Source organism: Coturnix japonica, chromosome 3, assembly GCF_054131305.1.
Source record: "Coturnix japonica strain WE chromosome 3, WE-NBRP24, whole genome shotgun sequence".
Lineage (NCBI taxonomy): Eukaryota > Metazoa > Chordata > Aves > Galliformes > Phasianidae > Coturnix > Coturnix japonica.
The window spans coordinates 98,280,100-98,300,370 of NC_140665.1; the positions used below are offsets into that span (position 1 = coordinate 98,280,100).

Here is a 20,271-nt window from a genome sequence, read left to right on the forward strand (position 1 = left end):
AGAAAAATAAAGTTATATTGCTTCATCATATTTACTGGGACATCACTGTTTCTTTTCTTGAAATCCAAACAAGTAATTCACAGGAAAACAGATGTTTCTGTTTATTAGCTCTCATCTGCTAGCAAAGGATGGTGAAAGAGGACACTACTTAAGAAGATCTTAATGCAGAAAAGCACTCCAGTATTACAATCCATGAGAAAACACAAGACTAGTAGGGTCACATATAAAATGTAGGTACTTGATGAGAAAGCATTGCAATAGCAGGCTGCATGGATCCAAGTCTTACTGCACATTTGAGCTATTGGCAACTTGACTGTAAACACTTATCTGCACAGTTTGGAGATTCAAAGAAAAGATCAGTCTCTACACAGTTCTTCTGCATAGATGTCTTTTTAATCTACATCATATTTGGCACAGGCTACCACAGCACACTTTTAGGTGAAGATGGCAGAGGAAAAGTACGAAAATGGTATTTTGCAGGACAATACCCTATGCTACAGCCTCTCCAGATTTTGTAGTAAAATATTCATGAAGAAAAGTATTCAGGGTTTGGGGTCCCAATTAGAAACTAGCAATTGTTGTCTCTTTATCAGCAGGGTTATCAGTTGAATCACAAAGTTGATCTAAACCATTCAGCTGCTAGAACTATGTTGCCGGAGGGAAAGCATGTCCAGAGTTATGATCAGTCAGCATCAATGGTGAAATGACCCATTTACTCCTAATGTAGACAGAAGGCATTTGAAATGAAAACACTTTAAAAGGAAATGCTGTCAGCAGAGCAGGCAACTGGCCTATATCACACTGTACTGAACTTTCCCAAGACTATCAGTTTATTTTTCAGTTCAGAAAATGCTTGCACACGTTTAGTTTTTCAGGAAAGTCCCAAACAGTAAAACTACATGGAGATAAATGCCCTTTTATTTTTTGCTTGGTAACACAAATACAAGCAGGGGCACAAGAAGCAACTGGAAGCAGCCTCTAACTTCAATGTTATTCGTGCTGCAAATCTGGAAACTTCTGGCACAGGAATTAAATTATAAAGGTTGGGAAAAAAAAATCTGCACACAGTTTAAACTTATGGTTCCAGAAGATTAAATATTTTAACCTAAATTGAATAACATAATGCAAATCAGGGAAGAACAAGGAAAGGGATGTTCAGATTGATACATTCACTCACTAGGAGAGAAACCAAACCTAATGAATGGTGTCCCAGTCAAGAACAGGGGAGCTGGACAAGATTATTTTTAAAGGTCCCTTCCAACCCAAACCATTCTATGATTCTACCCATAAAGCCTTTCCAATATTATTTTTTTTTACAGACTTCCACATAAAATAGCTACAATTAAGCCTGTTTATCAGTGCTCCACACAAATAAGGGAAATTAAGTTACTTAGCTGGAATAACACTTTGCAAAGCCAAGATGACCACCTGAAAGCTGCCATTTCTGTTCCATTCTTACTCTGCTAGCAAATGCATCTAAATGCTGCTGCATTCTATCCTCCTTTTCCTCTGTTCTTTTAGGTTAAATTATTAATCCTCTTCTGAGAAAAGTATAAATAGAAACAATCTCTTCTTTCTTCTGTTCATAAATACACACCTTCCTCTAAGTCTACTTAAAGCTCTTATGTGCTAGTACAACAATAAAGTCATAGATTAACTGTTCTTGGAAAACCAGACACACAAAAGTCAAGTAAATAGAATGAACTGTGTAACATCACCTCTACAAGTTGTGATTTGTCATAGTCTCTACGATGCCTGTAGATACATTGGCTGAGTAGCGAATACAGTCTCTCAAGTTGGTCAACAGTCAAGTTGTCACTTTTCTCAACCACTAAATAAAGCAGTTTCTGTTGGAACAACAAAGGGTAAAGTTTAAAGAACCTTTATAATCTTTTCTTCTTTTGTTTTTCTTTTTTCTTTTTTAAAGGCAAATTGGAGTAATCTGCTTCTAAAATACTGTTTTGCAGAGATACATACAAGTAAAATGGACCAAATCTGGCTATTAATAAGGCCACTGCTTCCATATTAATTCAGCAGAACTCAATGTTTATCTTTATTTCTGTATTTACACCCATGCTCTTCTTAGTGTTTAAGCATATCACAACCAGTGCATTCTTTGTTCTGCTTGGAATTATACTTAATCCTATTGCATATTGGTTATTATTACTGTTTATAAATAAAGAAAGCAATAATAAGTGTCTCAATAGGTGAACACTCAAGAACTTTTGTGTTGACATGAAATTTTAAAAGTACCAAATGGAAACACATCTGGAACTCCACAAATGTCAAACAATGATACAATAAAAAGCATCTGTAGGGAAAACGTGTAGACCTGCTCATAAGCAAATGATGCAGAAAGCAAGGGAGTCTAAGTTTCTTCATAGGTCAAGCTAGTTTCTACCACAGAAGACGGTAAAATCTCTTTTAATTTTGCTTAAATTTAGACAAAAGTGAAACAAAATTAACTAGCAGAGGTCTGAACAATAGCACCAAAACATCAACACAAATTCCAATTTGCTGTCCGATTCATTAACAATTCTTTCCACCAAGTATATATACATGGGATAGGAAATGATATGTTAACTCCTAATTACCAGGCACCCAGCAGTTCCTCAGTCACTGGAGTTCAATTAACACATAGGAGTATCATCAAGAGCCACAATCAGAATAATGGACTGCCACGTCATTACTGCATTTGTAAAGGTAGTAATAATTGGACAGTAAGGCTTCAGAAGGTTCATTAACTTTTCATCCAAAAGAAAAAGCAAAACCAAAAACCACTGATCAACAAGTCATCTTCAGAAGTTACTGGTGCCAAAATACAAATTTGTAACCAAAAATAAAAGGAAATTTTATTATATAAGAGAGGAAGAAAACATTTTTTCATGGAGCCTGTTACAATTTAATTTATTTTTCAGTTCATTACCTCTAGTCTGTCATGGTCAACAACTACAGAGGGTAATGGATCTGATGGTTCCTCTGGGACATGCTCCAGACTTGTGAGTTTTGACTGTTCCACAGTGACTTTTCGAGTTTTCTTACTCTTGAACATACCTGTAATTTAAGGGGGGAGGAGAGAGGGGTAAAAAAAAAAAGCAATTAGCCATGTCAGTTCCACAAAATAAACAGCTTTTGTCCTCGCTTTGACTAGATTTTGCTTGGATTGTGTGAACCACGAAAGCATGACATTTCCAGTGTATGTTATTAATCAGCTCCACAGAATTCTCAAGGTTCATGAGAACTAAAATCACAGTTCCTAAGGAACACATGAAACACATCAGCTTCAAAACTGAACTCTGATGGTCCCAATAGAATATTGAATGTCACTGGAAATTTCTCCTTCGCGTCATTTTTGCTTAACAACATCAAATTACGTAACTTCCAAAGGAAGTTCAGATATCCAGCTGACTCCCAAGACCTTCCAAAGTGACTGAGAATTCTCACTTTTCCTTCTCAAAGCACTCCCTGTTTTCATCCTCACAGTAATTCCCATCACGGTAATTCTGACATCTGCTCTACACCCGAAACTTCTTGTTTTGGTACAACTTCTAATTTCATCTACCTCTGTATTAAAGCTGCTGTCCAAACTCTATCTCTACACTTACCCACTGCCTTTCTCCTCTACAACTTTTAAATGCCTTTTTTTATTTCCTAAGAACTTCCTATTACTTACTATCATCCTTAATGTATTAAAAACACAACTATTAAATTCAGAAGTTTAATGGCTCTAAAATACATTGCACTCCTCTTCTGATAACCTTAGGAGCTTTTCTCAGCTACGCTCCTCATCCTTAGAGAAAATGTGTATACACACATTTTCAGCATGTATACAGCGATATTCTCATAATTCATCTCTCTCATTAAAGCTCATTTATTTTGTAAATCTCAGTGCTAACTTTTGAAGTAAAGATTTCATTCTTTTACATAATTCTGAAAAGCTAATTAAAAAGGCAATCATGCATAAGGCTTTTATTTATCTTCCCTGAGGAAACTTTGTGTCTTTTCTTCAAAGGACACGGTCCCTTCTTTTATGCACCACCAGGATTTCCCTTCTCTTATCTTTTTGCTGCACTACTACTGCGCTGACTGTAAATCCAGATACTTACTCCATTAGATAAACAATGATGTATCCGGCTTTTGCTGAGCTAAACTATTTTAACTTTCATTATGAGCACACGCTTTATTTTTTAAGGAGTCATTTGAGATTAAATACATTCTATATTTCTGTGGTTTTTGATCTTAACAACAACTTTTATAACAAATTCCACTAAAAAAAAAATCAAAGAATGTATCACATATACCCAACTACATATCATACAGTTATTTATATTCATTGATAACAGTTTATAAATCTTGAATTGTAATTTAAATAACGTTATCACAATATTTACAATGCCTCCCTCCTATAAAGTGTTCTGTTTTTTTTATGCTTTGAGCATGAAGAAAACTTATTTGCTCAAGATAACATAACAGCAAGTCAATAATGAACTTTTAATTGATTTATGTGGAATTAAATGGTATAAGCAGAAGTTTCAAATAACTAGACATGAGATTATAAAATATAATAATAATTGTAACTCAAGTTGTTACAATTAAAAATATACACATTAACATGGACACTAAAATGACACTGAGAATAAACTATACCTTCTTTATCTGCTTCACCATCTTTAGTCTCAAGCTCTGTGCTATGTAGTGCTTTTTCGTTATTGCTGCAGTGTGGTACCTCTGCTTTCACTAATTCATCTCCTTGGTTTTCACTGCAAAGCTCAGTTTTCTCCTTTGGCTGATCTTCAGAAGATTTTTTCTTGTCAGCAGATCCAGTGCTGTTGTCATTGGCTGAAGCAGCATCAACTGATTCTGCTTTACCATTATGGCATGCTGGAACAGGTATACCCTCTAAGCTGTGTACAGATGTCTCTCCATTTACACAGTCTCCTTTCAACGTAGAGTCTTTCCTTAAATCCTTTTCAGCATTCAGGGTAACACTCTCAGTTATTAAGAGAGATTCATTTGAGCTCTCTTCTTCTGTGGATGCAAAGTTGTTTTCCTTTCCTGATGTCCCATTGTTAAGCCTCTGCTCTGCATCTATATCCATAATATCACAAGAGGATTCATCATTTGTCATAGAGAGATCTCCTATTTCCTCCCCATTCTCCTCAATGCAGTCAGTGCTGATTTCTAGCTCACCATTTTCCAGCAATTTACTGTCCTCTCCATGATTTTCATCATCAGCAAACTTTGCATCATCTTCATCTTTCTTTAAATTATTGACTTTCCTCTTCTTAATAATGCCTTTGCCCCACTGTGAGCGCCGTCTTGATTTCCTCCTTATTCGAACTGAATTACAAGGGGGAAAAAAAAAAAGATTCAGATATGCAAGTACCTCCCCATTAAACAGACTAGTACATCTGAGTATGCTGTATTGTACTGAACGTATTTTATACATACTACATACCCATCTGCAGGTAAATCACTCAAAGAAAACAGCTACGCAATGCTGTAGAACCCAGTCCCCTTTTTGTAACACCAGCTACTTGAATCTATTATACAACAAAAGAGATTGAAGCGAAATACGTGGACTGTTAGATAATTCATGTTGGAGGGTGCATCAGGAATTCTCTAGATCAACTTTCTGCTCAAAATAGGGTTAGCTATGAGGGCAGACCAGGTTGCTCACGGCTTTATCTGGTCAGGTATTGAAAAACTCCATAGATGTAGACTACATGACCTCCATGTGTCTTGTACTGATGCACAATTGAACATCTCATTTCTATTTATGTCCACTGTCAATTCAAACACATCTTCAGTTATTAAATCACCTAAGGAGTAATCCTTTTCTTCATCTCCCGTTCACCCTCACCTCTGTACACAAGGTCACTGCACTGACAAAATGTGGCTTTAGAAGAAAAGGACTTTTTTCTTCAAGTCCAGACCAGTTTAGCAACCCAGTCTACAGCAAGACCTGACAAACATTTGTGTTTATGTATTCAGCCCACATGAAGAACACAAAACAGACTCTTAAACAGAACTTACTAATCCAGCATCATCATCAGTGTCCTTTTTCTCACTATATGCAACTCAACCCAAAGCAACATTGGTAGATGATTCTTTACCATTACTCTGTATCCATACTTTTTTACTTTTCCTTTTGGAAGAGCTCTAGTAAGACACAGCTCAGAAGACTAAGGAAATGCCTATATTCATATTAAGGCAACGATGAAACTTGTTATTTTGCAAAGTTGCAGTCAAGTGTTTATAACTGAAAATGCTAGCCAATACTTAACAGATTAACAACTTCTCCATTTCAAAATGGGGACCTGCTGAGCACCTCTATAACGATCCTCCTATTCATAGGTTGCCTTGATTTATGGGGTATTAAGTCCTAGGTCTGCACCTGTCAGCTTCACACTGAGTTACAAAGATTGGTGTTTATTAAGTTGCTTTTAAGATGCAAGCACTATGTAGGTACACATGTTGAGAATTAAATGACAAAGTCACAGAGCACCGGGCTCAACACTGCTAGCTGGGCAACAGAAAGGACTGTCCTGCTCTGCTCTCTGGTGCAGCCTCCCTTGCAGCACCATGTACAGTTTTGGGTACCACAACAAAAGGACATAAAGCTATTAGAAAACATCCTAACGAGGGCTATGAAAATGGGGAAGAGTCCAGAGTGCAAGACATGTGAGGAGCAGATGAGGCCCCTTGGTTTGCTCAGCCCAGAGCAGAGGCCTCATGGTGGTTGCAGCTCCTCACAGGGAGCACAGGGCAGAGCTGAGCTCTGCTCTGGTGAAGCAATGGGGCCCAAGGGAACATGGAGTACACGAGTGGAAGCCTGTGTTAGATTTCATTATCTACATTCTCCTTATGTTTACTGGGAAAAAGGGCCTAGATGATCTAAGAGGAATTTTCCAACCTTAACAATTCTAGGACTGACATGGACCTGATAAGCTATAGTTCAAAAAGGAAATAGGGCCTAGCATAGGGCAAAGCTCATAGAAAGCTGAAGGGCAAATGTTCATGGATTGCTGCTAAATAATGAACTTAATCCGGAGTTCCCTCTCCCTGCTTTCACATTCATCTCCTGTAGGACTGTTAACCATCCAGAGCAGAATCGCACTCTTTTTATTTTGCAGCTCATATGGTTCATAATACACTGAAGTTTTCAGTAACAGAATGGGGTAATCATTTACAGAAGAAAAACTAGGAGTTAACTTTAAGAAGAAAAAAATTAGCAGAGCATATACAATTGCAAGTTAATGCATTAACACCTTTTCAATTACTTCTTTCAGAACTACTCATCTGAAATGTATCATTGATAGTCAGTCTTTTGGCACTATTTGTGCCAGAGGCAGTAGAAATACTATTGTCAGAGGAATCCTGCCTTTTAGAACTGAGTTTCTATAACTCCAACTATTATAATACCAATTATTCACACATGAATACATTCACTCGCCTTCTGAATTGCAGAACTCCTCTCTCTATAATCTTCACATAACCTCTATAGATTTGCCAAGGGGATCCTCACATCAGTTCTAGCTTCCTTCTGCTTCACTTTTTTGTAAATCATTAGCCCAGCTCATACAGAATTTTTAATAACACTAAATATATGTTTGACCACGAGTCGCATACATTTCACTTGTGTATAAATTTGAAACCAGAAATTGCCTTCCTCGCTCATTAATTTGTGCTAAACTGCACAGTTTATGCAGACAGCATCTTAAAGGACAACGCAACACAATGCAATTAATCACTGAATGTGAGTTTACCCTACATTTTCTTAAAGCATTAAGTGGGGTTTCTCAATTCCTCTATTCCTACCTTGACAATCTGCTGAAAGATCCCTGAATTGAAGGCAGACAGCATTTGCTGCAGGAGCAGCACACGTTAAGCAATGAGAAACCTACAGCAGACTTTCAGAAATCCTGAATCCTTGTCCACTGACAGGTTCCGCTTCAAAATTTTCATGACAGATACACCAAGTAATGACAACACCTGCTGAAATAAGCATCCCATATCATGCATGGTGCGCACTAACTCTGTCCAGAGCAGAACTCAGCTCTTCCATACTGAAGAGATAGCAAAAACCAAATCCAAACTCTTCCAACCATCTGTAAGTATTTCCACAAGATCTAGATGTTATCGTCACCTTACTGTAATATATACTGCATAATAGCCCTGGTGCCTAACAAGTTCTCTTTATGCTGCAGAAAAGTAGCATCTTTCCATGTCTCTGGGCTGCTCCAAAGGTCACCAGAAAAATGTGACTAAACATCAATAAATGATAAAATTCACATCCAAACAGTAGATAAATAAAGAATTGCTGGGGATTCAAATCCAAAGATGATTCCCTCCCAGTAAGCAAGATCACCATGGATCTAGGTTTTGTGCCTGTGGTACCAAGAACCACTTGATTCAATGCACATTTCCACGACCAAAACCCCAAGGTTCCTTCTGATGTCTTGCGTATAACTCAAAACCCTGAGAAAGCACTTATTACCAGCAATTTTGCTTTCCCTTATGCAGCATCCAGAAGACAAATGTATCGGTAATTTAACTGCTTCCAAAAGCTCCATGTTCCTTACCAATGGACATGGAATAGTCCACTTCAAAGTTTCTGAAGTTTCAAGTCCCAAACTGCAGACAGAGATAAGAAGCAAGAAAGAACAGAGTACTGTTCCACAATGGCTTAAAACGCAAAATGAGGTGCCAGCTTCCACCAGTAGACAAAACCATTTCTCCCTCCAAAGCCAGCTATATTATTCCTACCACTGCATCTGTGCTGGTATTACTGTTCCTGCAGTAAAACAGATAAGGAAACTAATCTGTCTCAAAGTCGGTATTCTTTCCCGAGTTAGTTTTCAACATCTTCAGTTCCCAAATTGAGATTTCCAGCTCTCAAGTGATGGTGCACACTTAAGACAGTGAGTGGGGATATGCAGCCACTGAAAAGCAAGACTTCTTCGCTAGCAACCTGCAGCTTGACCAGCTTGAAGGGGCCGCAGAACCCCTAAGAGCTATGTCATTTTCTTCACTTAGATGAAACACGCGAAGATACTCAAGGCACGGACCTCATAAATATTTAAAAACATGAACAACCTGCATGCAGCAACACCCACCCCAGATATGGCCACCAACAGCATAAGGACTGTTAAATAAAGGCATACTTGAAGAATCTGGAAACTTCTTAACAAAGAGGAATCAGAGTCCACAAGGAGCAGTGGAAATACAAGTCACAAAACAAGCCTGCAGCATCCTCAGTGCTCCCTCTCTAGGCAAACGCTATCCCCAACCATTCCATCTGACACTCAAGCCTTTACCAGTACCTCTCCCAGTATCTTTTGTTCCACCACAACCCCAGCTGAGTAGTATGCAAGATACACTACATCTCAGGTGTGCACGCTCTGTCTGACCAACATGATGTTTTAATCGATCAGCTCAGAAGGCCAGGCAGAACAGGTAACTACCATTTTCAATCTAGAGCCTTTTCCTTCGGCAGATGCATAGATTTATTCAGCTAACAATTTTCACAAAACCTGCAGGAATCCAATCTTTTAGACCTCAACTCCTGTCAAATCTGTCTGAACCAGGCTAAATGATTCAGAAGTTATTACGGAGCAGAGATGGACAGAGAGGATAGGTATTATTTTCTTGGGAAACCAAGCTAAAAATATAATTTACATGAAACCAGAGTAATTATGTTAGCTAAGTACATGACAAGACAGTCACACAGGAAGATTAAAAAGAAAAATGAAGTCAGAAGAGAAGAGACAATCAGATTAATATCACCCGTGGAGATCAGTTTTAGACTTTCCACCTCTATAGCTCTGCTCATTTTCCTTCTGCTGAGTAGCTTTTTTACAATAGCAACTATTACAGCTATTTACATTTTTGGTACATTTAGATGGTTCTTAAGGACTGCTGAATGACATCTTCTCTGCTGCAACAGAGCTGTGAACAAACGCAAGGTTATTCTGCAATTCCATAAGTGGAGGACAGGCTCCCACTTTACATTAATTAAAATGACATTTGACAGTTTATGGCGTTCTCTTCTATCACAGATCTGAAGGGTTCACGGCTGCTGGTTGGTTTCCACAACAAGGAGGCAAAGTAAAAAAAAAACAAAAACAATACACTGCTTAAAATGGAAGTGAAAAAACGAAAGCCAACAACCTACACAAGCACAGACAAACCCTTAATAATATTAAGGTAGAAATTTATATAAACTCCTAAATAAAGCAAGCACGGCTGAAGCTTTCAATCAGGAGGAAGGAGTAATATCTCTATAAAAGCCTGAAAACTTTTTTATTGCATTACTGATCTGTACCCACTTACAGTAAAAACATCCATCAATTTTAGAACTCAAAAATATATATTTTTTTCCCCTACAAAAACCCTTTTTTCACCACGTGTAAAAAAGGAATATAATGCTTACAGGCAAACCCTGCTCTTAAGAGAGGCTGAGCCATCTTGGATTACTGAGAAGGGGATGAATCACACGAGAATGTAAGAAAAGCACTGATTCAGGTAAACTGCAGGACCGTTTGCCCTATCTCAGAGTAAAGAGAATTAATTCAAGAGGCAGAGTATTTAATAGTGATAAAAAAAATTTCTTTGCCACTAGGTACCACCACATCCAAAACCCTCATGGGATTCCAAAGAAGAATTAGCAGCCAGGATTTATAAGAATACCCACAAATTCACTAAATGGGATTTTAAATTAGAAGAATTACAAAGCCTATGGGTTTAAAACAACTGTTAACCAACTCAGAATCAGCTAAGATAGTCTATCCTTCAAAAAATCAGGTATTTTTACTTCTCCAATTTCCTTCACAATTTCCTTTCAAAGCACCCAGTTGAAGCCAGCATCAGATACAAATCAAACTGCTCCCACCCAAAATGCACACTCCGAAACTACCAAGAAACGATAAAAAAGCAGTCATCTCTGCACCGAGTAAAGGAAGTTTAGAGGAATTTTTTCACCCAGAGGGTGGTGATGCACTGGAACAGGTTGCCCAAGGAGGTTGTGTGTGCCCCATCCCTGGAGGCATTCAAGGCCAGGCTGGATGTGGCTCTGGGCAGCCCAGTCTGGTGGCTGGCAACCTTGCATATAATAGGAGGGTTGAAACCAGATGGTCATTGCGGTCCCTTTCAACCCAGACCATTCCATGCTCCTGTGATAAAGATGTTCACAAATTCCAAAGAAGCATTTTTAATCACTCTCGTTAAGTCGTAGTAGAGACAAAAGCAATGAAAAGCTGAATGACCAAGAATGAAACAGCTTCTGAGAAAAGAGGACAAACATGATTTTTGTCCTAAAATTATTTTGGACAAACACTCCCTCCCAGACAGAAACACCTCCTCCCTTATTAGATGAAAATACTTATTTCTACATTATAGGAGCAAAGATTGCCATTCAGCAAAAACCACAGAGAAGTGCACAAAATGTTATTTAATTAGTAGCTAAGTTTTCTGCAGTCGTTTTTTATTTCCTTATCTGACCTTCCAGCCATTCCTTCTACAGAGACCACTACTCACTTCCATCACTGGGAGAATTCAGCGTAGGGTCTACTTAAAATTCATTTTATGAAATACGACCTCAGACATTTCTGGCAGTTCACATAACAAAATACGCCCTAATTTCTTCTTGCTCCAAATGCCATTTTCACATTGGCCAGCTATTGTATTTACCATTCTTCAAGCAAGACACTCCTTTGTGAAGGAAGTAAAACCTGTAGTCTGTCACTATGGTATGTTATTGTTGAATACTGCAAAAAGAAAATTATAAGAATGGAAAACTAAACTTTCCCCATACAGGTTATTTATATGTAACATTAGCAGAAGGAACTGCAAGAGAATAACATGGCAACATACTCCATCTACTGGCAAGATGCAGTAGTAGGACAAAGTTTTACTATACAGCACCAAAACAATTAAAGAGATAATAATGCTTTACAGGCTAAAGCCTATCTAAATTGCTTAGTAGTGATTAATTTACCAGACACAAAACTCCATGTTGCTGGTAGTTCCTTCTTCCATACATATTACACAATGGAAAACTCAGACTCCTCTCATTAGTGCCCAATCCTAAGAGGCAATGGGCACTGACTGAGAAACAAGAAAATCAATTTGAAACTAAGAAGTGTACTGTGAAGGTGGTCAAGCACTAGAAAATGTGGCAGAAGGCATGTCATAGAGCCTCCATTCTTTGATATATTCAGAACAAAATGGAACACAGGGCTGAGCAACCTACTCTGAGAAGGTGAGATGGGCCACATGATCTCCAGAGGTTCCTCCCAGTCACAGCAATTCTTCCTTGGATCTTGCAACTACTTAGGCCAGGCTTACACTGTGCAGGAACTTGCATTTTTTTCCCCAAAATATGGAGTCAATACTAATATATTTTAAATTAACTGTGGCAGAATTCTATCAAATGAGTTCTAGAAATGCAATACTTCTGAAACTCATCTATATTGTAATACAGAACCTACTATAGGTGCTACCTCAACAAGGGATATGAAGCTGCAGATTTAATTATGATTTGCACCACATTTCTGATAACCCATACAGACTAATCATATGGGGGGAAAAATTGAAATAAAATTTGTAAAACTAAATACATCCCAAAACAATAGGTAACTACAAATCTAAGTACCATTTCATAAAAAATATATAAACCTCAGAAAACAAACCAACACTGGATCTCCTTCTTTGCTGTATTATCAGTGAATAGTTAACAGGGATTTAAACTGGGCAAGGCTGCTACACTACCTGAAGCCCACCATGTTTCCAGAGAAGATGCCTGATAATGCTTTCTTTAAGGTTCTCAGATATTTTACCTGAATTGACTCTTTTGAAGCCATTTTCTAAAATACTGTGAAAAAAGCTCCTAAAAAATAATTTCATTGAGAAAACAATGTCACTATTGGTGATTACAAATAAGGAATACAAATAGAAAAGAAAGAGCATGCTAGACCAGCCTCCCACCCCCGCCAAAAAAACAACACCCCAAAAATACACTGTGTAAGGGGAAAAAAATGAACTTTAATTCAAAAAAGTGGGGAAAAAGATCTTCAGTATTATTAACAGGCAAGTCAAGTCTTCCTCATATGTAATTAAAATAGATCACTGTCCTTGCTCCTCTGCTTCTGTAATGCAGTTTAGTCTTGAAAACATATTAGTTCTTGACCACAAAAAGATTCTTCTGCACCTCTAAATCATCTCTATTCTATAATCAATTATTTAAACTACTTTATTCCATTTATACAATCACAATCTGCCATGCAATTTGCAGCTATTTGAGCTCCCCCACCATCTGCCCAGTTCTGCTCTCGATTTACTCCAGCTCCTTCCTCCAGTTCCTCTTCTGCACTGCCTTTCTTCCTCGTTTTTCAGTCTCTGCAGAACTTACCACATCAGTCAAAGTGTGTCCATGTAGCACCTGAATCCCTTCTACACATTTCTGATTGGGTCATCAGCTCCTGTTTCTCCCTCTTGATGCACAACACTACTCCTAGACCAGCTGCCTTTCCTAGTCGGATTCTAAAAGAGCAGAGTTGCACTTGATGGTAGTCATAAACAACACCATGTCTCCAGTTTTCCTATCTTACAATCTAAAGCACCAAAACACTAGCAGAAAAGGTCCATTAACACAAGCTCTTCTTCTGTTTACACACAGTAAAGCTGGCAAGTTCCTTCACTTGATGGCTCTAGCCTTGAAACAACTGCCACTGAATGCACAACAGAGTAACAGAACAGACAGAATAGTTTCTTTTAATACAGTACTAACCAGTAACGGCCGCTATCTCTCTTCATGAGAGATGTCCAGCTTAAAAGCCTGTAACCACTGCTGTCCGCTGTATACCAAACAGAGCCTGGAATGATCAGCCAGAGTGACAATCTCCACTGTGGGCCTCATAGGAAGCTAAGAACACTGTGAATTCTCTCCCTCTTTTTTGCCAAACACAATTCAATTTCTTACATAACAATTTAGTTGAACCAAAGCACTGTATGATTGATTTTAATTCCTTTAGCAGAAGAAATTACAGCTCTAGGAAATCCAACTACACATATGTAATTAAATCAACTATTTCACATCAATGCTATCATTCACAGAAGCAAAGTTCAGCTCTGGACAGTTATCCCCATGCCAAGAAAATGCTCTCACCATGAAAAAAAGAAAAGCACCATCAGGGAGAAGAACAAAGGCCAATGAAAATCTGACGTTCCCAATGTAGTCTGCCTATTAAGCAGCCATTTTTTCTGATTCCACACCTTCAGCATGAAAGCCATGCACAACAATCAGCATCTCTCTCATACACACCATTTCTTACCATCTTCGTGTTTCTAACAAAATTTACTGTAGCGTATTTACCTGTTCTAATCAACTCACCTCTTGAAAGTAATTAGCACTGCCTCCAATTACCTACACAACAGTTAAGTAGTCACAACTCTTCATAATTCTAGAGACTTTGACCAATTAATTGGACTAATTCAGTAGGCTGCATCAAGAGCATCTTAACATCCTTCAGTAACAGGTACAGACCATTGAAAACCAAGTACCACAAATAAGAATAGCTGTATTTGTAACTACTTTTAGCATAAGGCTGAACATATTGCAGGATAGGAAGTAACCAGTGTGAGAGTATAATCCAGCACGCAGGTACCTATATGTCAATATACACACTCCAAAAACAACGGAGTGGCCAAGAGTCAAAACTGATGAACATACTGAACAGCAATAATAGGTTTTTTTAAATTTAATATATAAAATACATTACAAGAACAGAAATCCCTCTTCTTTGCGGTTTATTGGGCAGAAATTTTACGTAGTCAGAAAGAGAGCAGCTGTTAAATTTCCATGCCTCAGTATTACCTCTGGAAACAACCCAGTAAGCAGTAGTATAGACACATGAAATGTCTGCCATCAGAGGTGCCTGTGATCGTGCACAATCATCACCCACAGTACTCACATGCACATTTAGTTGCAGAGTTGGGCCACACTGCCATCGTGGGCTTCTGTTTGTTCCGAAATGTTTCTTCAACTCTCGCTTCTGTCTTGCGTACAGTGGAACTGTGAGGATTTATTTGTTCTGCTGTTACTGATAAGCCTGCAAACAGAAGATAACCATACCTATTTAAATAAACCAAGCTGCAAAAAACTTCAATTTTAAAAGAAACTTGGGATACCACGCAATAAGAGCGCATCAATTAATATTTAGCTGGACATTCAAAAGAAAGATTAGAATCGAGAGTATTTGTTTTCTACTAACAGAATAACTTACTGGCTGCACGGTCTTAAAACTGTCAGCTCTAATGGTCTAGGAAAACATAACACTCTGACAGCCTAACTCTCCCACACTCAGGTCTCCAAAGACCACACACTTCTATCCATATTTTCCCTATAAAACAAATTCCTATTGACAGTTTCAATTTTTCCTAATTTTAAACAGACGGTTTAAAACAAGTGGCAATTCATAACAGCACGGTATGCCATCTGAAAGACAGAATATGAACAGAAACTTGCACTGTCATCATGATCTAAGTTACGTAAAATGGATCCATTGCAGAGTCAACGGGAGCTCTTAGATTGAGAAAAATGTAACTCTGCTCTTAACAGGAAGACTGCTGTGCTTTCTGTGGAATAGAAGTTCATCTCACAGTTTCTACTATTTTATAAGATCTTTAATTAAATTTTAAAAATTCATATTGCTTACAAACATTTTAAAGAAACATATATATATATATATATATATAAAATGTGAAGTTTCCTATTTGTGAATGAGAATTAGCTATTCATCCACTGCTGTAACAGTCTTCTTAAATATCTCCAAGAGAAGCCAGAATAAAGTGACTGAGTGCAGGCAAGAAGCTCTAAGACTGACTTAAGCCAAAATAAAAAGATTCACAAAGGAAATCTCACTTAGCATTTTAAGCACAAGCACCCCAGAATCATTACAAATATTTTAAACTACGTATCAGATACATTTATTTACTCAAAACATTCAATGTTTCTACCTTGCTATCTGTTAGTTTCAACAAGAAGCTGCAAATCCCAATAACTTCGCCTATATTTTTTATTTACCAACTTAGTTTTACACTCTTCCAACAACAGACACATTTCTGTAATACAAGAACAAGATATTTTAGCTTAACTTCCAGGCACTAATTCTGCTACTCTGTAGTACTATGAAATTTGTCACCAGTCACAGTACTAAATAAAATCAGCAGATGTGACAGAAGTGTAGTAAAGATATTTTTGTTTGGAACCATGGGGAAAAAGAAAAAGAGAGGGAGAAAATATCCTGCATTTTCAAGCTATGTAAGATCACGAAACAGTTTGCCAAGATAACTGCGAAGAAAACGGATAGAGAGCTTTTTAGCCTTAGTCCTCATCTCCAGTGTTTCCTGGAAACCAATTAAGAGCTAATAAATGGCAACATTCAGAAAAATCAATGGCTTTTCAACTGGGGAAAGATTAAAAAGTCTACAAGATGTGCCACTTGCCTTCCAAACTCCCATGTGTTCAAAAACACTTTGCAGAACTGCCAGAGAATCTACAGAAGTCTCAAACGGATCAGCTTGTTTGAGTCCTTCCCAATCTCAAATTGAAGCCTTTCTAAAAGTAGCTGAGAAAACACTGGCCGAGATCTAACTGACTTCGAGGCTTGTTCTTTTCGAGTTGATTTCTGATGGTCACATTCACCACTATAGCTCAGTCTGTGGACTGTAATACTGCTCTAACCTCTTCAGGTCTAAATGAGAATTGAGCTGCTAGTGGATTCCAGTTAGCTCTTGAGAAACCCTCAAGGAGCAACTGCAAGCTCTAGTCACCCTTTGTAACAAAAAACTCTTATACACAGCTAACTTTAACCTCGGAAGCAATCATGGGGAACACACAATGGATAATTAAGCTCTCGGTGCAATACTGAGGCCAGAATTGTGAATATTCTTTTAACCACAAAAGACAGAAAAGTATTGGTTCAATTTTACTACTATGGTGAATTACAATTTGCTCTCCTATCAACTATTTAAGATGCACATTGGAAACTCGAACAGAATTAAACAAAAATATATGACTAAATTGGACAATATAAGGAACTGTATCTGCTTAAAGATGAAGAGAAAGCCTACAGACACTTGCTTTGTTCAAAGAAATTTACTAATAAAGTGCCTTCAACCTACTGAGAAAAGCGTTATTTCAGGAACGTGCAAAAACAAGAGTGGCCTAAGTCAATCTAGAAACCTAATAATGCAAGTTTTTCTTCTCTCTAGATTGGTTTTGGTTTTTTTTTCCAAAGCAGTAAACAACTTTGAAAGGCAAAGATGGAATTACTCAAACAAGTAGGCATTAAAAGAAGCAGGATTTTTTTTTTTTCCAACCTTTTTCAATTTTCAGGGAAAAAAAAAGCTCATAGAAGTACAGAATTTCTCCTGTAAACAGAGCTGTTCTGACAGCACATCTGGGTTTTCAGTTAACTACCACAATCAACATTAGAAGCTGTCCATAGACTTTGTGGTCTAAGAACTATAAGTTGAATACAACTGCACTGATTTGTACAATAATGAAGTCAGTGCCCCAACAGAGGGGGATCTATTTCCTGATTCTGGATTATTGGACTGTCAATCCTCCCTCAGCGTGGATTTAAGAGACATTTTCTAATCCAAAAAGTCAATATATTATCACCAAAAGTACACTTAGGCACACGCCAAGCTGAACTGAAAATCCAGTGTTTTAAATTGTATTCTCCCTAATCTTAATTGTTGCTACACTGCATTGTATTGCCTGTTTAGAACACAGCTCTGGTGTCACCATGCCTTCAAATAGTATAGCAGTCCCAATGCCTATCTATCTGTTCACTGCATTCAACAGCACTTTTTGTAGCAACAGGCACTGCATCCTTCTTTTGTAAAGAAGGACATTGCCTTATCAGATAAACTCACAACTGGAAAAAGTAGACAAGTTTCAAGCTCAGCCATCCTTTAACAGGTACTGCCCGAGCCTGACATGCACTCCATTTTCCATTTTAAATTTCATTTTTTAGGTGGACATTTGTAATTGTCTTCTATCCTACTTATGTTCTGTTATGATAAATGAAGCTAAACATACCTCTTTTTCTTCTTGCTTCCTTGATTTCTTCACACATCTTATTAAATTCTGGATCCAGTTCAGCAGCAATGATAGCGTGAGCAGTGTCCTTCAAAGTACAAGCTCTATGTCTTATTATTTTATCTAGAAAACAGGACAGAATGCTGATTAATTTTAATCACAATTAGTAAAAGACTAATAATTTCTATGTAAGTTTGTTTTGTATGTGACAACACTGATATAGATGGAACTGGAACTAGAAATACATGAAAATGTACACAGATCAATAACACAGTGTGCTCAAAAATTCCAACCCAGCAATGTTAAAAATATAGTAGTTTTCAGAAGCGTAAACTGTTAATTTAATCATTAGTGGCATTTCTAAGCAAATGCAAACAATGAAAGATGAACACGCTTAAATCAACTCGCAGCTCTTCAAAACTTGCAAAAACCAACAGGTGTAACCAGTTCCCCCAGGCAGATCTACACAGAATAATGGAGTACAATAAGAGTGCCCCAAGTAACAAGAGACTTGTCCAGGAGTAAATTCACTCATTGAGGGGGTAGCACTCATATATTGTCAGCAAAATTGTACTGGACACCCTCTGCATCCGTATGGCAGATCTGGACCTCATTCCGCCATTTGTGGAGAAAACTGACATCCAGAATGCTGCTTTTCAATGAAATCTACAACACCATTCACTTTTAGCACAAACATATTTAATTTGTCAATTCATCCACACTGAATTGCTTTTTCCAGCTGATGGATGTGCTTCTACAGCAAACACCAACATTAATGTCTACAACATATTATATAATTAGCATATTTAATCTGTTTTAATAATCGCTAAGGACAACAATTAAGACTATCAATGAACGTTTATTAAACAAGGTTTATAAATCTAAATCAGTAAATTTTACAGATGAGAGGGCAGCTGAGTCAAAAATAACACCAAAATAACCAATCAAGCCCTCAGTGTGTTATCTGGGGAAATCTACTACTGCTTAAATTGACTGTAAAGTAGATTTATTTTTTCTTTTTACCCATATGTATTGGTGAAGCACCTTGATTTGTGATCACAAATAAACATCTGCAGTTTGCTTATGTATAAGTCAGTCAGGAAATAAAGCATAAAACACCTTACTAAGAGGATGGGGGAAAAAAAGCCTCTATAGTGGTCAAAGCTCTACATGGAGTTTAAGTTGGGTTTTTGATACTGATTAGAAGCTTGCTGTTGTATCAGCCCTCCCCAAAATCAGGTTTGTAGAGTCACGCCAACATGCCACACTTGCAATCCCATTCCACTTCAACTTAATAGGCTTTTATATAAACCATGAATGTTAAATATGATTTGAATCACGCTACCACGGATGACCGTAGCACCAACTGTATTCTATCATACAGTACAGGGGCACAGATTCCCAAGACTACACCAGTCATCTTACTGAAAAACATCACAGCATTATTTCATAATGGCAAACATTATTTTGCATCCGTGGAAGGGAACATTTGACTGAAATACTTTTTTCCGTTAATCCTGAATTAAATAAGACTTTCCCACAGACGTTTCAACATCTAATGCACTCCTGAAGAATGGAAAAATGGTCAAATAATGGATGGAAAAAGAAAGGTTCCCCTATGAAAATCTATCTGCAATCGCATAGAAAAATACATTTTAAAAGAACACAAAGAATCCAGTTTTGAGTATTTATATTCAGTAGATGAACTGGTAATCCAATCGCCTTTCCAAACTGAAAGGCAAAACAGAACCAGGTACAGCATGATCCTGCTGCAAATTCATGCGTGAGACAGAGGAAGCGTATATGCCCAGCTTTAAAAATGTGAATGTTTATATCTTAATAATCAGTTAATAGATTTTTTATAGCTTAATAATCAGTTAATGGATTTGAATACACAATGCCTACTCAGAATAGAAATGATGTACTGTTTCAACGGTGTATTCAAACAAAAACTCACGACTTCTTGTATGCAAGAATAACAATATATCATCAACCTGTGACAACACAGAAGACAGAACTATCTTTCAATTACCTTCTCAACGTTGAGAAGCTACAACTGGAAATTTAGCCTAGAAAGAGCCAGATCCATTTCTCCTCATTTCATCCTCACATAAAGTAAAACTAGAATGTTCCTATTTCAGTTCCCTACAAGTGTTTCCCTT

General features: G+C 37.5%; 1 protein-coding gene across 7 annotated transcripts in view; it reads right to left on the minus strand.

Annotated features, from left to right (window-relative positions):
* Positions 1 to 20,271, minus strand: part of ATAD2B (ATPase family AAA domain containing 2B) — a 70,402-nt gene that overhangs the window by 3,396 nt on the left and 46,735 nt on the right. For 6 of the 7 annotated variants that reach the window (XM_032443403.2, XM_015859534.3, XM_032443405.2 and 3 more), the window contains 5 exons: positions 18,110 to 18,232; positions 14,973 to 15,110; positions 4,648 to 5,340; positions 2,927 to 3,054; positions 1,719 to 1,847 (listed from right to left, as the gene is read on the minus strand). In XM_032443403.2, the coding sequence (XP_032299294.2) occupies positions 1,719 to 1,847; positions 2,927 to 3,054; positions 4,648 to 5,340; positions 14,973 to 15,110; positions 18,110 to 18,232 (1,211 nt within the window). The remainder of the gene's footprint in view (positions 1 to 1,718; positions 1,848 to 2,926; positions 3,055 to 4,647; positions 5,341 to 14,972; positions 15,111 to 18,109; positions 18,233 to 20,271) is intronic. The other variant, XM_032443404.2, reaches the window with a different exon arrangement.